This window comes from Mya arenaria, chromosome 3, assembly GCF_026914265.1.
Source record: "Mya arenaria isolate MELC-2E11 chromosome 3, ASM2691426v1".
NCBI classification, from domain to species: Eukaryota; Metazoa; Mollusca; class Bivalvia; order Myida; family Myidae; genus Mya; species Mya arenaria.
In genome coordinates this window covers 4,701,916-4,722,571 of record NC_069124.1, presented here as the reverse complement: position 1 = coordinate 4,722,571, position 20,656 = coordinate 4,701,916, and the positions used below count along the sequence as shown (strand labels likewise).

Sequence of the window (20,656 nt, the reverse complement as noted above, 5' to 3'; positions counted from 1 at the left end):
TGTTTTTTTGTTTAGTGTAAACGAATTTTTTTTTTTTTAAAGGTCAACATTAACAATAATTTACTACTTTACGTATTTTCATTAAGAGTACTTTTTATGAATTAAATATATACACGCTTATTAAAAAATCTGATTAAATGCATAAAAAAATGAAATGAACTTCAAAACATATTCGTCTAAATTATTTCTGCAATTTTGATTGGAAATGCAGACAGCTTTCAACAAATCTTTTATTTTTTTTCTGATTTTCTAAACATTATGAGGTTTGCAAGTTATATTTATTTGAAAAGGCAATATGATTTTCGTCTCTTTATATGTTCATCGAAAATGTTTTGTTTGTAATTATATTAAGAACTCATAGCTTTACTTGAACCAATTTCCTGTTAAAATAAAAAAAAAATTGTAATCAATATTGACTGACTAATCTTGACCATCCAAGTATTTATTTATTATTATTTTTCATACCTTAATTATGAATGATAATCCATTGCTGAATATATTTTACTTTCCATGACATGTGTTTTTTCAATACAACATTAAAATGACTTTCAGTTCTTGGCAAAACAACTTACTTTTTAAAATGTCTTACATATTGATATGAACAAGAAACCACCGTATTAACATTTTGGCAAATTCTGCCATTGCAAATTTCTTTCACCTGTATTAGTTTGAGGGAATAGGGGATTTTAGTTTCAGATTACTATGAGTTTGTATCTTGTTATGATATGGAAATAGATTTTGTTAATTGACTCAATTAACAAAATCTATTTCCATATCATCATGCATCAGGCAATTGTAACCACGACCCCCCAGGTCCAGGGAGTTGTGGGGACTTAGACCTTCTGTCCAGCCAAGCCCAGGTAAAATCCATGAACTGCGGGGGCGAACTGCTGTTAAAAATCCCACAAAATGCCCCCGCACGCCAGGGACCCTAGGTAAAGCCCATTCTCCGCTATTTTTAGCGCGAAGACAAAACCACTGCATTCACCTGGCACTGTAGGTAAAAACAGCCTATTTCCCCAGTTATCCCCTGGTATACCTCCGGACTTGGAGGCGCGTGGTTACAAATGACTGGTGCATAACAAGATGCTGATGGTATGAGAATTACATACCACAATTGTGGAATAGTTTAAAAATGTTTGCTCAGAGATTAACCTTACCTAGCTCAAAAACATTCTTCCAGTAATAATGCAGTATTTTCATGCTTATATTTTGGCTGGAGCTTAACTTGAAAAGTCATTTGGGTACTGAGATATCACTGAGGAGAAGTTCAGTGCACAGGAACCAAAACTGTATTTGCAGTATTTTTTAGTTTTTTTTCTTTCTTAATATTCATACATATTTTTTGTCCTGAGCATAACTTAAAAAGTCTTTCATGTATTAACTTCAAACTTCACATACAGATAAATCCCATTGAGGAGAAGTGCAGTGCTTAGGAACAATAACTGTGGCTGCAATATATTTGGAGTTATTGAGCTTTGTTAATGTTCTTGGTATCCTTTGTCAAGAGGCTGAATTGATCCTGTTCTTAATTCGGCGAGGGATATAGTAGTCTATGACTGCTCTTGTTGTGTTAGTATATATTATAATAAAAATTTTAATTTCAGATTGGATGAAGCATGAATGTGCAACTTGCAACAGGGTTCTCAGTTGCTGTTGTTGCTGTTCTATTCTACTATGACCTGCTATTCACCACTTTTACCCTTTGTGCCCACATTTTTGTTGCCTTAATAGGCATCTATCTTGGTGTATCATGGGCCTTGGTTCAAGGGAAGCAGTATGTTCCACCTGCTTTGCCGAAAGAGCACCAGCATTCTCATGTCAGACTGATTCTTCAAAACATGATTGTAAGTTTGACGTTGTTGGAAAGGAATTTAATCAAGATGATCTGATTCACCATTTGGAAGTGAATGTTTGTAAACATATGTGTAACATTAATCATATGCAAATTATGTACACCGCCGGTACTAGTAAGTTGTCTGATGACGTACATGCAACTTAGGTAGCGTGACAAATAATTTTTACTTTTAAAGGGACTCCACTTGTAAAATGCCCTTTTTTGTATCACAAAATAAAGTGCGCAGATCATTATGAGTGTTAAAACTAAGATACTGAAGACTGGAACCCTTTACCAAATGTTGATATATGCTCAAATATTGTCTTTGAAGTCCATTGATTTTGAATAGGGTTAGTAACGCTTTTCAACAAAAGGCTTAAAGGTTAAGTAATCTTGATGTTTGTGTATAAGTCGATGTGGGTGTGTGGTCTTGTTGTCAGTTTTCTGTTTTTTTCTTGACTGTACCGCGTGGGTTAGCTCCCCGCAGAATATGTTTTCAAAGTTTGAGTGTATTTTTTTCTGAAGTTTTGGTATCAAAGAGTAAATTAGTTCATTATAAGTGTTTTTTAGATGCATTACCAGAAAAAGATTGGTGCCAAAACATGAGAGATTCCCTTTAATTACATTTTTGCATCAGTGATGATATTTTGTGAATGTTTGGAATGTGAATAATATTCTGTTTTCTAGATAATTTAATTTTCACATTACTTATTCAAAATTTATTTAAATTTATGTTGTTGGTGTTTGTTTCTCTTTCTTTGTTGCATTTGGTGTCCATAACAACTGTTTTGGCAATAGGAGGCTAAGTCTGGTCAGATAAATGGACCGAAAAAAGTGCAGATTTCTCGTAACATGGACCTAGAGCTGCAGGAGGTGATAGACTTGGTGTTGCGAGACTTCATTCTGTCATGGTACAAAGACCTTTCTGTGGACCAGGATTCACTGCTGGCTTACCTACAGTGAGTGGGCTCACTGAATATTTGTTAATTGGAAAACAAAAATCGTCTTACAAATGGTTGATGTTTATTAGTTGTAAGCTTCTTAATTTTCTTCATATTATTGAAGAAAGACGATTTAGACTTATTCCCTAAAAACTGAAAACAATATATTCTAGTCAAAATTGTAAGATGTTTATATGATATAATGTATATTATAGTTGTAGAATAGAATTGTCATTTTTTCTCATTTTAGGTCTGATTTATGGATTGTTATTGCAAACATCAGTGCTCGTCTTTCCAAAATTGAAAAAGTTCAGTTTGTTACCCAGGATATGGTGCAAAAACTAAAGATTCATTTTCAAGATATCAGACTGGCTTCCAGAAAGTAAGTTTTAGAAGGTACTTATCAAATATGATAGATATACTTTATTGATACATGTAAGTGTACTCTTTTTTCACCTAGGACACAAACAACACCAGGTTTTCCTAAGGTCATTAATACATACTCAAACCATCATGGTTACATTTTTGTACTTTGGTACTTCCATTGTCTCAAATTTTTCATTGTATCATCAAGAATTATTCAGCCTATGAAAAGAAACAAATTAAATTGTACCTAAGAATAATCAGTTCCGACTTACTTTTACAATTCATAAAAATGATTGCAATTGAGTGTTGTTATTTTGATTTATAATTTGCAGGTAACTTTTTGAAAAAAAAAAAGATAAATAAATACTTTTAAGTGGAATGTATTAAATTATGAAATGCAGGGGTCCTACAGATGGTACAATGACGACATTCAGTCTCCATCCTTGGCTGCGGTCGGAGGAATCTGAGCTGAACTATCTTAGGAAAGTAAGCGAGGCGCTTCTCCTGGTGCTACTGCCCAGGTATTACGCCAAGTCCCCTCCCATCCGACACTTACTGCGAGAAGTCATGGCCACCACAGGTATGACATTGTAGTTCAAGTGTAATCCTTCACTGACTGATCTTAAACTTAATGTTTCAGTGTTGACTAATTTTCTGGGGAATGTTTTTCCAATCCAGTACTGCATTGTTCTTGATTTGTGCCTTAAGTTATTAAGTTATTGACAGTGTGGAAAATAATCATCTTGTATTTGGTACATATTATGGCATATACCCATTTTCTTATTGTGAATATTTACTTGTTTCAGTTTTAAAACCTTCCATAGAGCTGTTGTGTGACCCTGATTACCTCAACATCAAACTTCTGGCTTACATAGAATACCGCGAAAAACTCTCAGAGGATACAAGAAGAACATACACATATGCCGCTACATACGAGGACTTCGTTAAGATGATCAGAAAGTGTGAAGACATTGAACATTTGAAACAACTCCGGTACGTTTGTCATTTCAAAAACAGGGCACACATAGTTAAGACTTTTAGCTACTTGTTAGCTCCTTTATTTTATGGCTTGTCTTTTGTTGTTCTAGTTGTTTTTGAAGTAAAATTCTAAAGTTGTCTCCGGATGAGTCATGTAAACACAAGCATTTGACCATACATTACACTGGACATGTAACCAGTGACAATGTGTGAAGCAACACCCATTTCTGGCTTTCTGACACAAAATTGTCTAGTTATGCTCCATGTCTAGTCATGCTCCAGAGAAAAACAGGTGTGTGTTCGCATCGGCTTTCTTTGTGATGGCATCGGCTTTCTGTGTGTTGGCATCGGCTTTCTTTGTGATGGCATTGGCTTTCTGTGTGTTGGCATCGGCTTTCTGTGTGATGGCATCGGCTTTCTGTGTGTTGGCATCGGCTTTCTGTGTGTTGGCATCAGCTTTCTGTGTGATGGCATCGGCTCTCTGTGTGATGGCATCGGCTCTCTGTGTGATGGCATTGGCTTTCTGTGTGTTGGCATCGGCTTTCTGTGTGTTGGCATCGTCTTTCTGTGTGTTGGCATCGGCTTTCTGTGTGTTGGCATCGGCTTTCTGTGTGATGGCATCGGCTTTCTGTGTGTTGGCATCGGCTTTCTGTGTGATGGCATTGGCTTTCTGTGTGTTGGCATCGGCTTTCTGTGTGTTGGCATCGGCTTTCTGTGTGTTGGCATCGGCTTTCTGTGTGTTGGCATCGGCTTTCTTTGTGATGGCATCGGCTTTCTGTGTGTTGGCATCGGCTTTCTTTGTGATGGCATCGGCTTTCTGTGTGTTGGCATCGGCTTTCTGTGTGTTGGCATCGGCTTTCTGTGTGTTGGCATCGGCTTTCTGTGTGATGGCATCGGCTCTCTGTGTGTTGGCATCAGCTTTCTGTGTGATGGCATTTGCTTTCTGTGTGTTGGCATCGGCTTTCTGTGTGTTGGCATCGGCTTTCTGTGTGATGGCATCGGCTTTCTGTGTGTTGGCATCGGCTTTCTGTGTGTTGGCATCAGCTTTCTGTGTGTTGGCATCGGCTCTCTGTGTGATGGCATCGGCTCTCTGTGTGTTGGCATCGGCTTTCTGTGTGTTGGCATCGGCTTTCTGTGTGGTGGCATCGGCTTTCTGTGTGTTGGCATCTACTTTCTCTGTGTTGGCATCGGCTTTCTGTGTGTTGGCATCTACTTTCTCTGTGTTGGCATCGGCTTTCTGTGTGTTGGCATCAGCTTTCTGTGTGATGGCATCGGCTCTCTGTGTGTTGGCATCAGCTTTCTGTGTGATGGCATTGGCTTTCTGTGTGTTGGCATCGGCTTTCTGTGTGTTGGCATCGGCTTTCTGTGTGATGGCATCGGCTTTCTGTGTGTTGGCATCGGCTTTCTGTGTGTTGGCATCAGCTTTCTGTGTGTTGGCATCGGCTCTCTGTGTGATGGCATCGGCTCTCTGTGTGTTGGCATCGGCTTTCTGTGTGTTGGCATCGGCTTTCTGTGTGTTGGCATCTACTTTCTCTGTGTTGGCATCGGCTTTCTGTGTGTTGGCATCTACTTTCTCTGTGTTGGCATCGGCTTTCTCTGTGTTGGCATCCGCTTTCTTTGTGATGGCATCAGCTTTCTGTGTGTTGGCATCAGCTTTCTGTGTGTTGGCATCGGCTTTCTTTGTGATGGCATCGGCTTTCCGTGTGATGGCAACGGCTTTCTGTGCTTTCGTTTGGACATTCTGTTATAGATACTGGGACCATCTTATTAACGAGTGTATTGTATGATTGTTTTTTCAAAACCATTATTCTTAGTTTTTTAGTGATTAATTTTTTGAAAAACAACAACAAGTTTAGTTAATGAAACTCCACTAGTATACATCTGATTTTTTCCATCTTACAGTATTTTGTCTCAAACTACTTTTGATTGTCTGCAATATTTGTATCCTTTATCAGTTACAGACAGCAGAAAAAACAGAAATGATTCTTTATGGAATGTTTTAACGAATCAACAATTTCTTTGATCTGATCTTAGATTCAACATCATGACAGAAATCATGCAGGCAACTACAATTGATAAACTAAAGAAGACACAGCCAACTGAAAAAGGTATTTCATTTCATACTAGATTATTGGTTGTTATTCATACCTAGCATATTGACGGGTTAATGCGAAAAAGGTTCTAGGTAAATAAAGAAAAAGACAAAACCTTTTTTCTTTCATCCATCCACATGTGATTATTTGACTTTTGATACATGTGGAAACTTTGACCAAAATACATGCACTTGTTTTAACGTTTTAGATATCATTTCTAATATCTTACAGTTCTTACTTTGATGTCCACATTTTTTCTACTACTTTTCAGAGAAACCAGGATCACCGAAAAGTAAGAGTACAGATAAAGGGGGACTTCTACAGAAGAGGAACCTTAAAAGATATATAAATCAGGTAGAACAACCCTGCATAGTGTTGACTGCTGCATGGATATTGGTATAGTCTTGATTTGAATGTGAATTTCATCATACAAACATGTTTAAGGCTTCTTAACATTGCAGCTATTTAAGTTCATGAGTTTGTTCATTTTGGAAACCATAGTATTAATATGAAGTATGAGGTAAGGGTTTGTTTATTGTTTGTTTATTGAGAATGACATTTTTCTAAAGCTCTTTCCAGTTCAAGGCCTTGTGTCATATCACTTTTGTTAGACTTTGCGCAAGCTTTGCATGATAATATATTCGCTGGGCTTGCCGAAAATATGTATTTTTGATAATTTGATTCAGAGCTCGATATCAGCATTTACAATGAATTAGGAATTACCCACTTCTTTTCTTTGCAATCTGTATTCAGGGCTTTGCATGACACAAGCATGCTACTTACCAGGAGCTCCAATGATTTAAAGAGCCAAGAAAGTAATATGGCTTTTCCATGATTGTTATCATTTCCCTTTCTGTTGTTTACAGCTGCAAGTGGCAAAGGCTCGTTGTGAGAAGCAGATCTGTAACTTGGGAGGGTTGGACTACAAGTCATACTTCAGTGGCACGGGGGAGGGGCAGTCCAAGTCACTGCCTCTAGAAAGGGTAGGGGCTGCTTATTGTTGTTACATGGTTAGACATTAAAATGCAATCAAGGAATGAATAGTGAAGTTGTGCATCTGTAATCTTATTTAGTAGAGTCATACTGTCATGTTTGTATGTCATGATGTGTTTGTATGTCATGTTTGTATGTTATGATGTATTCAGTGTTTGTATTTCATGATGCTGTTTCCTGCAGGTATTGCCATTGTCGACCATACTAGAGACAGTGCAGGGCCAGGACTATTTTATGTCTTTTCTAAAGAGAGAGGATAAAGAAACACTCCTTGGGTAGGTGACCATTATATTTCCTTGCGGACAGAGGCGTATGTATGTTTATATAACAATGCTACTGGCCTATCCATCAGCATTTTCTCCAGTCAGAGTATCAGTCTTTATAGTTTGGGAGGCATAGTGCACAGACAGAAATAACCTTAGTTAGAGCCAACTTGGTTCTTCTGTCAGATGTGACCCCCATCAAACCTCCATCCTGGAAGATGGACCTTGGTCCATTGTCTGGATATGACCAAGTATGTCATTTTGTTTTATAAAAGGTCCTTTATGATTTTACATATAATTTTACTAATATACAACCACCAATCAAAATTTATTTATAATGCCCCCCTTCGAAGGAGATGGGTATATTGCTTTGCACATGTCGTTCGGTTGGTCCGTCGGTAGACCAAAGCTTGTCCAAGTGATAACTCAATAATGCCTAGGCCTATGGTCATCAAACTTGATATGGAAGTTAGGCCTGACCAGTAGATGACCCCTATTGTTGAATGTCAAGGTCACAGTGACCTTGAGTGGTAAAAGGTTGTCCGTGTGATAACTCGACAATGCCTGCACCCATGGCCCTCATACTTGACATGGAGATTGGGCCTGACCTGACCAGTAGATGACCTCTATTTTTTTTTGGGGGGGGGGGCCAAAGGTCAAGGTCACTGTGACCTTGAATGGTAAAAGGTTGTCTGGTTGATAACTCTACAATGCCTGCACTAATGGCCCTCAAACTTGACATGGAGGTTGGGCCTGACCAGTAGATGACCTGAATTGTTCTGGGGGGTCATCGGGCCAAAGGTCAAGGTCAAAGTGACCTTGAATGGTAAAGGTTGTCCGAGTGATAACTCGACAATACCTACACCCATGGCCCTCATACTTGACATGGAGGTTGGGCCTGACCAGTAGATGGCCCCTTTTGTTTTTGGGGGTCATCGGCCAAAGGTCAAGGTCACAGTGACCTTGAATGGTAAAAGGTTGTCCGTGTGATTACTCGACAATTCCTGCACCCATGGCCATTAAACCTGACTTGGAGGTTGGGCCTGACCAGAAGATGACCCCTATTGTTTTTGAGGGTCATCGGGCCAAAGGTCAAGGTCACAATGACCTTGAATAGTAAAAGGTTGTCCGAGTGATAACTCAACAATGCCTTCACCCATGGCCCTCAGACTTGACTTGGAAGTTGAGTCTGATCAGTAGATGACCCCTATTGATTTTAGGGGTCAAAGGTCAAGGTCACAGTGACATTGAAAGCTAACTCGACAATTCCTTGACCTATGATCATCAAACTTGACAAGAAGGTTGGGTCTGACCAGTAGATGACCCCTCTTGACTTTGGGGGTAATTGGGCCAAGGTCAAGGTCACAGTAACATTTAACGCAAAAAAGTGAACAAATCTTCTCCAAGTGATATCTTAACAATGCCTGAACCTATGATCATCAAACTTGACATGGAAGTTGGGTCTGACCAGTAGATGACCCTTATTGATTTTAGGAATCATCGAGTCAAAGGTCAAGTTCACAGTGCGAAAATGTTTTGACTGATAACTCGACAATGCCTGCACCCATGGCCCTCAAACCTGACTTGGAGTTACGTCTAGCATGTAGATGATTTAAGGGGCCATCAGGTCAAAGGTCACCGTGACCTTGAACGAAAAAAGCTTGTCTGTGTGATAACTTGTCAATGCCTGCATCGATGACCCTCAAACTTGACATTTAGATTTTTGGTGACCAGCTGATGACTCCTATGGATTTTGTGGTCAAAGGTCATGGTCATAACACACTTTATCCTCACACTTTGAATGGTTATTATATAATCTTAAAACTTCCTCAACGGCATCCAGTGTCAGTGACAAATCAGCTGTCATTTCGGTCCATGCATATTTCATTCAATTGTCCATATAATCTTGACAACATGGCTCTCAGGGGGGCATAATGTTTGACAAACATCTCTTGTTTATCTAGGTTTTGGATAGCAGTTGAGAAAATGAAAACAGCACATAAGGTTAGTATGAGTTGTTCTTCTCTTTTGTAAGAGTATATTCATTTGGCTTTTCCATTTCCAAATTTATAGAAAAGTTCTTTCTTCCTAGACTCTAAGATATGATTTCCTTGCTACTTTTTGAACTAAAGTAGTGCCAGGTTGTATTTGAATTTTGATGGTAGTGAAATACCTGTTTTGTAAATGACTGTAATTGAAACATACACTATTCTATATGCTGTAGATTGATTTAATTTTGTGAGGGGTTCTATTTGTTATATTTTCAAGTCAATCAATGTGAATCAAATTGAGAACTTTAAACTAGATAATACTTCCATGAATACCTGATTTACATCATCATGCGTCTTAAAAATATACTGTAAATAATTTATCCCGCAATTTAAAAACTCTTTACATTAGATATCATTCTTGTAACTCACAGACGCAGCTCCACCACCTGGCTACAGACATATATGAGCGCTATGTGAACAATTCAACCAGCGCTGTGAAAGTTGATAGGCATACGGCCAAGAACATGGAGACTTTCATGATGGGAGATTCTGTAAGGAATAACATGTCTCAGTTTCTCTTTATCTCATTTAGTCTCTTATACAGTTAGATAAACATATATATCATGGTAGATGGGATGGCCTACTGTTACAGGTGTAGATCTCGCACCTAATTGGTCCCAGGTTGTTTCCACCATTTTGGTGCAATTTCAGAGATTACATAACTAGTTTCTACATGACATAGTCTGATTTTTTTCAGTTTCTTTGATTACCCCCTCATTTATTGTGCAGGGCCCAGAAGCATTTTATGAGGCCCAACAGGATGTGTTTAAACGGCTGGAAAGCCAGCACTATCCTTCATTCCTTGTGAGTGACCTCTACCACCGGTATGTGACCTCCATGGAGGAAGAGGCAGCGGAGTCAGAGGGGTCAAAGGGCAAAGGTCAGTGTGTATATAACCAACTTAATTATTGTACATTACCCTTCATTTCGTGTGATGGACCATTTCCATCGCTATGTGACATACATGGAGAGGAGGCAGAGGGCAAAGATCATTGTGAATAATTTCCCGTTTAATTTCTTTCTTTAAAACCCGTCAACTGACATCAGTGACTTTTACAACTATAATGTGGTCAGCAGTTATAAAATACACATCCCTGGTGATTTCTACCATCACTTTTTGACTCTTGAAAGGTAAAATTGGAGAAATAGTCTTCAAGAAGAAAGGTAAAATCTACAAGTTATTGTGATTCATCAATGACGTTTACTATCGCTATAATATGAACTTTATAGAGAAGAATTTTAATGTTGAGCAGTGGTTTATAATAAACATTACTGAATTGCAGACCTATATAAACCATCATATGTAAATCCCATTATCAATTTCAGCTGAGCTGTTTTTTGAGCCTACAGAGGAGGATGAGGAAGATCTGGAAATGTTTTCTGTGCAGTCGTACCATGCTAAGCAGAAACTCCAGCAGCTCGACTCTAAAATCTCCAATAAAGCACAAGCCCTGGATGCACTCAAAACCCAAAAGGCTGATAGCAAGGTATGAATATGCTCATGGTGGGTTAATTACGTCCATTCTTCTTCAAGTAGGTCCTTCTTGTGGTTATTATTTTTCTTCTTCCTACTCCTCCTGTCGGATCTCATACAGGGGCATAGCTAGAGACACACACATGTGAACAGCCCACACTTTTTGTCAAGTGAGAACATTTACCTTCAATATAAAATGGGTCCTTTACATCTTGTTCGAGCCGAGCAAGTTCGAGCCAGCAGGTTTTGACTGTACATGTATTTTTAAAAAAGAACATATGTCTATCACAGCCTTGGCAACTTATCTTTAATCCTAAGAAATCATTTTGCCATGTTTTAATGACCACTTTCTTTCAATCAAAACTTGTTCATACATTTCCCTAATTATTTCCCCTCACTTAATAGAACATCCAAATATACAGCAGTGTACTTTTGAAAGCTTGGTGCACATTTTCTTTTCTTTTATATACCTTTGCTTTAGAAAAACAAACATGTCATACTTTTAAAAATGTTTTGTTTAGATCTCAAAAGTCCTGGATGAGATGGAAAGTCATATAGAGGCTATGAGGGAAGAAAAACATCGTCTAGAGAGCCACATACTCCGGACAGAACAGTGGTGCACCAATACCGGCCAGTGGAGGGCACATGTGTATGGGGTGGATGTAGGTAGTTCTATAGTTACCATTAGTTACACAAGAGTGACAAGGGAAGATTAACATTATTCTGAGAGCCACGACAAGGGAAGATTAACATTATTCTGAGAGCCACATACTCCGGACAGAACAGTGGTGCACCAATTCCGGCCAGTGGGCACATGCGTATGTAGGGGTAAGTGGTTTGGGGGTTCCATTAGTTGGACAAGGGCGACAAGGTAAGAAAAACATCATTCCTAGAGCCACATACTCCAGCCACAATAGTGGTGCACCAATATCGGCCAGCAGAGAGCAAGTGTGTCTTGGGCAGAGGTAGGTAGTTTGGGGTTTCAATTAGTTAGACAAGGTTATGAGGAAAGAAAAACATCATTCTGAGGGCCACATACTACCAGGGTATGGAGAAAACAGTGGTGCATCAAAACAGGCCAGTGAAGCGCACATGTTTGTGTATGGGGCAGATATAGGTAGTTTTGACTTTTCCATTATACAGATAGGGGAGATAAAAAGAAAAAGGGGCTGTCACAGGAATGCTGCCGAAAGGCCTTATTGGACAGATAGCCTTATGTTTATAACATATTTTAGTGACGACATTCCCATGCAGTTTTTTGAAGCATGTTACATATCTTTTGTCTCCTTGTAGATGGTTAAGGAGGGAGACAAGACACTCCCCATATTCACCCTCGTGATTCACCTGGCTGGCAGCAGTGCCCACCACAACCTCCAGTCATCCTCCCAGGGTTGGGTGGTACACAGGAAACTCCAGGACTTTTATACGGCACATGAAAAGTTTGTACAGGTAAAAGGTTTATTTACTTTATTGATTAACATTGATTTTGGGCCATAATACAGAAGAAACTGCAGAATATTTCTTTATTTAATCATCAGTGGTAAATTTTGAAATGTTGAATTTCTCGAACTGTTTAATCATTTAAAATTTTGGAATTATGCATTAAGCATACCTACATATTTACAGACAAAGTAATTGTTGAATTCGAGGAAATGGTGAAAATTCATTGTAAGATGGATTTGTAATGCAAGCCGTGGGTTTAAATATGAGTATGCGCTGACTGTACTGTATATTGTTATGCAGTGCTCATCAAAAATGCTGTTATATTCATATATTTATGTCTCCCCCTCTCTGGGGGAGACATATTGTTTTTGCCCTGTCCGTCAGTCCGGTAGTCCGGTAGTCCGTCAGTCCGTCCGTACGTCACACTTCGTTTCCGATCGATAACTGGAAAACCGCATGACCTAGGATCACCAAACTTGGTAGGGAGGTTGGTCGTGAGGTGTAGAGGATCCCTATTGTTTTTGGGGTCACTAGGTCAAAGGTCAAGGTCGCGGCGACCCCCAATATAAAAAACATTTCTGCTCAAAATCTTGAGAACAGTTTGACCTAGGTTCACCAAACTTGGTAGGGAGGTTGGTCATGAGGTGTAGAAGATCCCTATTGTTTTTGGGGTCACTAGGTCAAAGGTCAAGGTCGCGGCGACCCCCAATGTAAAAAACATTTCCGCTCAAAATCTTGAGAACGGTTTGACCTAGGTTCACCAAACTTGGTAGGGAGGTTGGTCATGAGGTGTAGAAGATCCCTATTGTTTTTGGGGTCACTAGGTCAAAGGTCAAGGTCGCGGCGACCCCCAATGTAAAAAACATTTCCGCTCAATATCTTGAGAATGGTTTGACCTAGGTTCACCAAACTTGGTAGGGAGGTTGATCATGAGGTTTAGAAAACTCCTATATTTTGGGGGGTCACAAGGTCAAAGGTCAACGTCGCTGTGACCTCTAATGTAAAAAAATATTTCCGTGCAATATCAGGAGAATGCTTTGATCTAGGTTCACCAAACTTTGAAGTGAGGTTGGTCATGATGTCTAGTTGATTTTGCGATCAGTTGGTCAAAGGTCAAGGTCACTGACCTTGAGGTGAAGAACCGGTTTCTGCTCAATAACTCAAGAACGTTTACACCCACGAACTTCATACTTGGTATGCCAGTTAGTCATGACTAGTTGATGGCCCCTATTGATTTTGGGATCAGAAGGTCAAAGATGAAGGTCACAATACTGTGAGGTAAAAAATGGTTTCCGCTCAATAACTAAAGAATGCTTCCACCCAGGAACTTAATACCTGGTATGCCAGTTGATCATGACTAGTAGATGACCCGTATTGATTTTCAGGTCAGTAGGTCAAAGGTGAAGGTGACCGTCCATCATTGATTATTTCTCACCTACGACCACACAATGGGGGAGACATGCGCTTTTTCAAAAAAGCAATCTCTAGTTTGTACAATGTTTATGTTAAAATAGTAATTGGGTCCAGCCTGGATCAACTTCTCCTTATTTTGTAAGTTTCCTAAGGCGACTAATCAGTTCAACTCTCATTGAAATATGTACAAAACTTCACACCAGGATAAAACAGTGCGTCTTGGCCAAGTCTTCTTTGCTTCCTATAAACCACTTATATAACTTGTTTTGGGCTAAATGCTGATATTTCAGATTAGGAAAAAGACTTTCATTCAGCAGAAATATTGTTACCTGTGCAGCAATGTATTTCCATGAATAAAATGACATTTTGTTGTAAAAGTTTGATTCTGATTTCAGATAGCTGGTTCATGGTTAAAGAACAAAGAGCTGCCTAAGATCAGAGTGTACACAACTGTGGATGAGAAATTTCTGAAGGAGGCAAAAGCTACACTAAATGATTACCTATCAGTAAGTGAAAGATTACAACATGGTCGTTCAGTATTAGCTTGTCTGTCTTTTGAAGAAAAAAGTCAAGGTAATGAAACTTATTGCACAGGTTGCCAGAGACAAAACACACATGTACAGCAAGGCACATACCACTGGTTTGACTGATTAGTGAGTTATGCCTCATTTTTGACTCAAAATCCACAGATAAGCATTAACGTTTGATCTGTGGTGCTCTTGTTTAAACATGTAGTACCACTATGGTTTTATGACATGACTCCGAATGGAACTGATTTAATTATTCTCAGCAATTAAACCAAAGTAGACAGTGTTAAACTCTGACATGCATGTTCCTGGAAAACATAATCACACAGGGTCTTTTTGAATTCAGTAGATTGCTAAAATACTTTGGCAGACTAATCTGTTGATTGTAATGGAAGAGCTGCAAAAGAGTATCAACAAGAATAATGATGTTTTCGCATGTGTAAAAGAGAACTTATGAAATGTGACAGTCATTTTTTTACATGTACATCCAGAGGAATGAAAAGTTTCACAGTGACTTTCTTTAAACAACAATGAAATTGCTTGCAGGCCATAATGAAGGATGATCGGCTCTGTAACAGCGAGGCACTTTATGGATTACTTACTCCAACACCAGAGTACTTTAAACAGCCAGGCCAGGAAAAGAAAAATGAATTCTTCTTAACATCATTTCTGAAAAGGTAAGCATTGTTGTTCTTGATTAAATTTACATTGTAGCATGTCCAGGTTGAAGTGTACATAATAGGAAATCACAGGCAGTAATGCATGAGTAGTTATCTTAATATAAATGTATTCAGAATTTTGAAAAACATACGTGTAAAAAAATTACGGGTTTTCAAGCACTAGCCCAAAAAACTATATTCTTAAATAAAGTATCAACAAACATGTGTGTCCTACTAAAGTCTAAAATCATAGGAATATTGAAGTGTGCCACTAGTCAGAAAACAGTTGTACTTTGATCTTACCATAGGCTAGCGTGAATATCAATCACTGAGAACTGTGGCTGTTAAATATACACAGCATATTTCTAGCACTATCACAATATGGCTGATGTAAACAGTAATAGTTGATATTTGACACATCCATAATTAACAGAAAACAATTGCTTGCAGCTTACCCACTATCGGCCAGGATACCAAAGAACCTTATGAGGACCTATACTTTGCAAGTGAAGACAGGTGATAGTAGTTTGTATTAATTGCTTTACTGGAAGATTTATTGAAACAAGTTACTATTGAAAAGTTCACTGTCATTTAAATAAGTCAAATTTTCTTTGTTTTGAATATATAAATTACATGTAAGAGGGACTGTGGGGTTTTGTGTGCATAGACCTTTCATGTTTCTAGAAAAAAAACATTAATTAGTGCAACCACAGATGTAATGTAAATACATCATTGTTTCATCATATAATAAAAACTAGGGATGGCAACGAGTAGTATAATTGTTACTCGAGTACTCGTACAATCTTCCGATCGAGTCCTCGGGTACTCGATTACTCGGATAACTTGAATAGGTTTTCGGGAAAGACAAGTTCATGTATACATGTATCGGTCATGTACATTGTGCGTTGGTCGTAATATTGGCCATTTCATCTTTAAATAAGACTGTCATTATGTACCTTAACAGAGAAATCAATAAAAACGAAAACAAATATTGTTTCATGCTTTTAATTTGTCGTTTTCATTTCATTTTATATGTATATATGTACTACAGTATAAATTGTAGGTAAAACTCGGATCATATTCGATCGAGACTACACTCAATAATGAACAACATTCAGAATTACAATAAACGAAAATTATCTATAAATTGTTTAGTCGTTTACTCTGCAAAATACTATTTAAACTGACAGTTTTTTATACTGAAATATTGTTGTTTTCCTCATCAATATTAATTTTTCCATGATTAAGATATCCACCAATCAATTGTGATAATCATTGCCAAAAATACGCCCATTCAGGAATCATTGCACGTAACGGTTGTTACTAATTCCCCCGCCAACGTCCATTGTTTGGTGAAAACACACTAATTGGTAAACAATACAATTCTGTAGAAGATGTACCGCTATCAAAACTTCGCTAATTGACATCAGTGCTATTTGCAAATTAGGGCCCTTTGTTGACAGTTTGCAACAATCACAACAACTGTCAAATAATTTATTAGGGTCAATTGTGTACACAGCAGGGATTAGAGGGGCCGTAAATTGTCAGCTTGGAAACATGAAAGATCTGATACTTACGTCTGTTCACTGCGAATTGGGCGAGTCTATAAAAAAAATTTTTTCAAGTACTCGAGTAGTGATTTGATACTGGGGTACTCGGATGATTGACCGAGTACTTGGGTACTCGTTGCCATCCCTAATAAAAACATAAGCTTTATGTCATACAAAGTTGACAATCTTCTTTTACATAAAGTGTTTCCCTTTATTTTACAGACCTGAAGACAGAACAAAGGACTCGATAGCGGAGCCCCTGTATGGGCTGATCAAGGAGGTGTATGATTTACAGGGCATGTTCCGTTGGTTCAGGAGAACCTTCATCACCTTTGTGGAGGTCAGCTTTGGCAGATCCATCAACAGGTAGAGGAAATTGATTGCTTTGATTTTGGAGATTTTGATCTTGAAAGTCTTCAATTTCAGGAATTGGAAACAATAGAAGAACATAATATAATTTTGGCAAAGGAAAAACGCAGGGAAATGTCTTTGTATGGAAGAAATAAAAATCTGAATTACATCCAACGTTATCTTTTAAATTTATGTAACCAGTACGAATATTGTATTTCTTACATTGTAGACAGCTACGTGAGACAGTGGACTGGATGTTTTCGGAACCAATGATCATCTACTATATCCGTAACTTCCGTGAGTCCATGTGGCCAAATGGCAAGCTGGCTGATCCTGTACCAACAAGGACAGATGAGGAAAAACTCAGGACCAGGCTTAAAGCCAAGGAGAAATTTATGCGAATGCAGCCAGGTGACTTAATACTTATTGTTACCAGTTGTCTTGGTTTTTTTATTTATATATTTGTTTTTTTGTACACAAGTTTATTAAGTTCTATAAATGTGATAATGTTCTTGCAATGTTTCACTCCTTTTAGCTCAACTATTCGAAGAATAAGGAGGGCTTTACTACTCGCCCAAGTGTTGGTGTCAGCGTCCGGTTAAAGTTTAAGGGCAAGTTGGGATTTTTACTTGGTCATTGTGATATCTCCTACATGTTAGAAATGGCTTATGTTATTGAAATCTTGTGCAACTAGATTTTTTTCTTCCATGACAGATGCTGTGAAGAGCCTTGTTGGAGAGGAGAATGCCAGAAGAGGAACGATCAAAATGTTTGAAGTAATGCAGGATGTCAGACTGAATAAACACATCTTATATGAACTGCTGCTGCTTCTCCTCAAGCAGGTGATACCTGAACTTGCAGCAAAATCAAGCGATGCCGACAAGCCGTATGAAAGTGACTCGCCCATGGTTGTCAGTTCGAATTATGGTTCATCGCCAACTTCTGAAATGCAAGAACTTTTATTTAAGACATGAAGATTGAGCTCATGGTGTTATGTATTGAGGCTATCTTTCCGTAGTGCAATATTTATTGAATGATTAAGTTTCTGTGCTGTTGACATTTATATGTGACAAACTGTTATATACATGAGATTTATACAATAACGGAATGAGAATTGGTGTTTTTTTGCCATTTGTAGACATTTATTCAAAATTAAATACAAAATTAAGACAGTATGACTTTTTGATTGGTGAAAACTAAAATATGGTGTAAATCTAAACTTTTGATAAATAAAATATGGTGTTAAGGTGAACTTTTGATAATCTTTTTTTTTGTATGAAATTAGAATTGTGTTGAAATCAGCACAAGCGTTACACTGTATTTGTCTTAATTGGTTTGTGGAACAATTTAAGTCTAAGTACAAATAACGCTTGCTATAATTGATTAATTGGAAATGATATACAATGTAAAATCTTCTCAGCCATTCCAGTATAGTCCAGATTGCATCTACTAATTTGAATAGGTTTTATGACCATAAAGCAATGAACTCTGTGGGGAGTGTTTTTATGAGATCATCTAGATATTAAATCCTATTCATACCTTATTTCATATTTATTGCTGTGTCAAAATGCCATCTTTTCGGAATAAGAAGATTATACGATTTCATTTTATCAGGAAAAATAGAGTTCCCAGGTAGTGAAAAAACACAAAGTTATGGCATATAGTTTAATTGAGTAATTTTGCATGTTTGTTGAGATTTTTGTTACACATTTCTTTCATTGTCTGGAAATGTATTATTACATAGTTCCAAAATGTGCAATAATACTGTTGCCTATATCATTATGATGAACTATTAAAACTATTATATTTGTTTGTTTCTTGTTTTCTTTCTCACCTTGAACTCCCAGTTGAATCTTATGAATTTATAAAGTTGAATTTTAGATTGAACATGTGAATTATAAATACATTTAATTGATACCATTGTTACCATAATTGATGAAGAGCAATATGAGCTATATGTACAAAACACTGGTAAAAGAAACTCTGTACATTGAAGAAACAGAAAAGAAGTAATTCCACCTTGGACACCACCGGAGTACATTTTCTGGAGGCAATTAAAGACTTCTTTGAAAGTTTTTTATTTGAACCACTGTCTATGGTTTAAAACTCCTCCTTATACACTTTCTTCCTTGTTAGCTATATTGAGAACACTTATTATTTGATATACATGTAACTTAGGGTCCAAAGCATTTATGTTACCATCACACGGATCACAACAGATAAGTATCACCCCCAAGCCTTTGAATACATTATATATAATATAAATGTATAATATTTAAAACATATTTTATGGGCGAATTTCATACATAGCACTTGCCTATCTAAAATGTTTACACTAAAAGGCAAGCTATACAATAATGTAAATAATATTATCTTTAAGATGTGTTCTAGAGAAAGTATAAAAGCTTTATTATATTTAACTACGGAACTTCATTTATTTTTGATATACATAACGTGATATTATGCCAAACTTGTAACTTAGCAGGCATAGTGCAACTTAAATATGGTGTACCGTAACCTTTTATTTATTTATCGGGCGATACTATTTCCCGGTCTCTCCTCGTAAAATCCGGTCTCATAATTCCCGGTTTATAACTTATGGCCCCAGGCAACGGATTGTGTTGCCGATGTTTGTTAAAAATTCTCCTAAGTTGAGATTGGGACACGAGGGACATGCGCAAATTTCTGACACGCGTTGTATAAGGCATTTACACATTTCATGGTATGACATTATTGTGTATTGTCATAAACCTGTTATGAAGAGTTCATTGACAAAATATAATAAGTATAATAATAATTAATAAACTACTGAAATATTCGGAACGCTATTTTACAAATGAAATATAACTTACAAGATACAAGAATCTTTATTTAAAGTCGTCATGATCGTTGAAATAAAATTGTCAGCAATATGTTTTATTTCAAACTCGTCACATTAAAGTTTGACTGCGGCCCCAATGTCAATTTCCTTCCTACGCGCCTGTTTACAACAACCAAATGGACATGCCTGTTGTGTCTTTGCAATTGCGAATGCTGTAGAATTTTGTTTTAAGAATGGCTGTGTAAATACTAATGTCAAACTCGTTGTTAGTGAAATGAGGGAACATCTAGTCAGCTGTCTAGAAAATATAAAAAAAATCCGTTTCATAAAGAAAATGAAAAAAAGTCGCGATCCCTTAGACTTTCAAAATAAAAACATTCTGTTTATGTGAAATGCCAGAATTCGTCGATAGTTATTTGCGAAAATAGAACATGCAGGAACTGCTCGTGACAGTGCATCTCCTGTAACAAAATCTATAGTTAAACAAAAATGTTAGAGTTCTTGAAGTACTGAGTTAACTTAAAAATTTGATTTACATTTATTCATGCATTTCTGTTTGTATTACTATTATCAAAAGTATACTTATAACTGAATTTAATAAGAAAAAAATGTGTTTGTTATTCATTACATTAATTTTAGTACATGTGCATATATATATATAATGTCTTTATCTTTGCCTTAATTTATTATTTGTTTCATTGATATAAAATATGAAATAAATGGTGAAATAATTATCATCAAATATCTAATGTTTTAATCAACTGTAATCTTTCGTTTTCCTAATACCCCCCGCTGTCATTCACACCTTCTTGATCACGCCCGATAGCTACAATAAAATTTTGAAAACAGAGACCGGAGGAGACCGGGACCGAATGAGACCGGGACCGGGAAATAGT

At 37.4% G+C, this 20,656-nt stretch overlaps 1 protein-coding gene across 1 annotated transcript; it reads left to right on the top strand.

Annotated features, from left to right (window-relative positions):
• Nucleotides 1–132: 132 nt before the first annotated feature.
• On the top strand, nt 133–18,749 carry LOC128229021 (sorting nexin-25-like). Its single transcript, XM_052940655.1, has 22 exons — nt 133–263; nt 1,608–1,847; nt 2,636–2,796; nt 3,029–3,160; nt 3,546–3,724; nt 3,951–4,137; nt 6,157–6,230; nt 6,487–6,569; nt 7,082–7,198; nt 7,392–7,483; nt 9,436–9,475; nt 9,894–10,013; nt 10,252–10,402; nt 10,849–11,009; nt 11,518–11,658; nt 12,290–12,445; nt 14,248–14,358; nt 14,926–15,056; nt 15,489–15,554; nt 16,811–16,954; nt 17,169–17,350; nt 17,654–18,749. The coding sequence occupies exons 2-22, from the start codon at nt 1,620–1,622 to the stop codon at nt 17,911–17,913; spliced, it is 2,916 nt and encodes a 971-aa protein (XP_052796615.1). The 5' UTR covers nt 133–263; nt 1,608–1,619; the 3' UTR covers nt 17,914–18,749.
• The last annotated feature ends 1,907 nt before the right edge of the window (nt 18,750–20,656 follow it).

Bases quoted from the DNA above. Each gene is read 5' to 3' on its own strand.
- LOC128229021 (XM_052940655.1), top strand. From the start codon at position 1,620: ATGAATGTGCAACTTGCAACAGGGTTCTCAGTTGCTGTTGTTGCTGTT. The intron at 7,484-9,435 runs GTAGGTGACCAT...TTGTTTATCTAG, and splicing joins GATAAAGAAACACTCCTTGG to GTTTTGGATAGCAGTTGAGA. The intron at 14,359-14,925 runs GTAAGTGAAAGA...AATTGCTTGCAG, and splicing joins CACTAAATGATTACCTATCA to GCCATAATGAAGGATGATCG.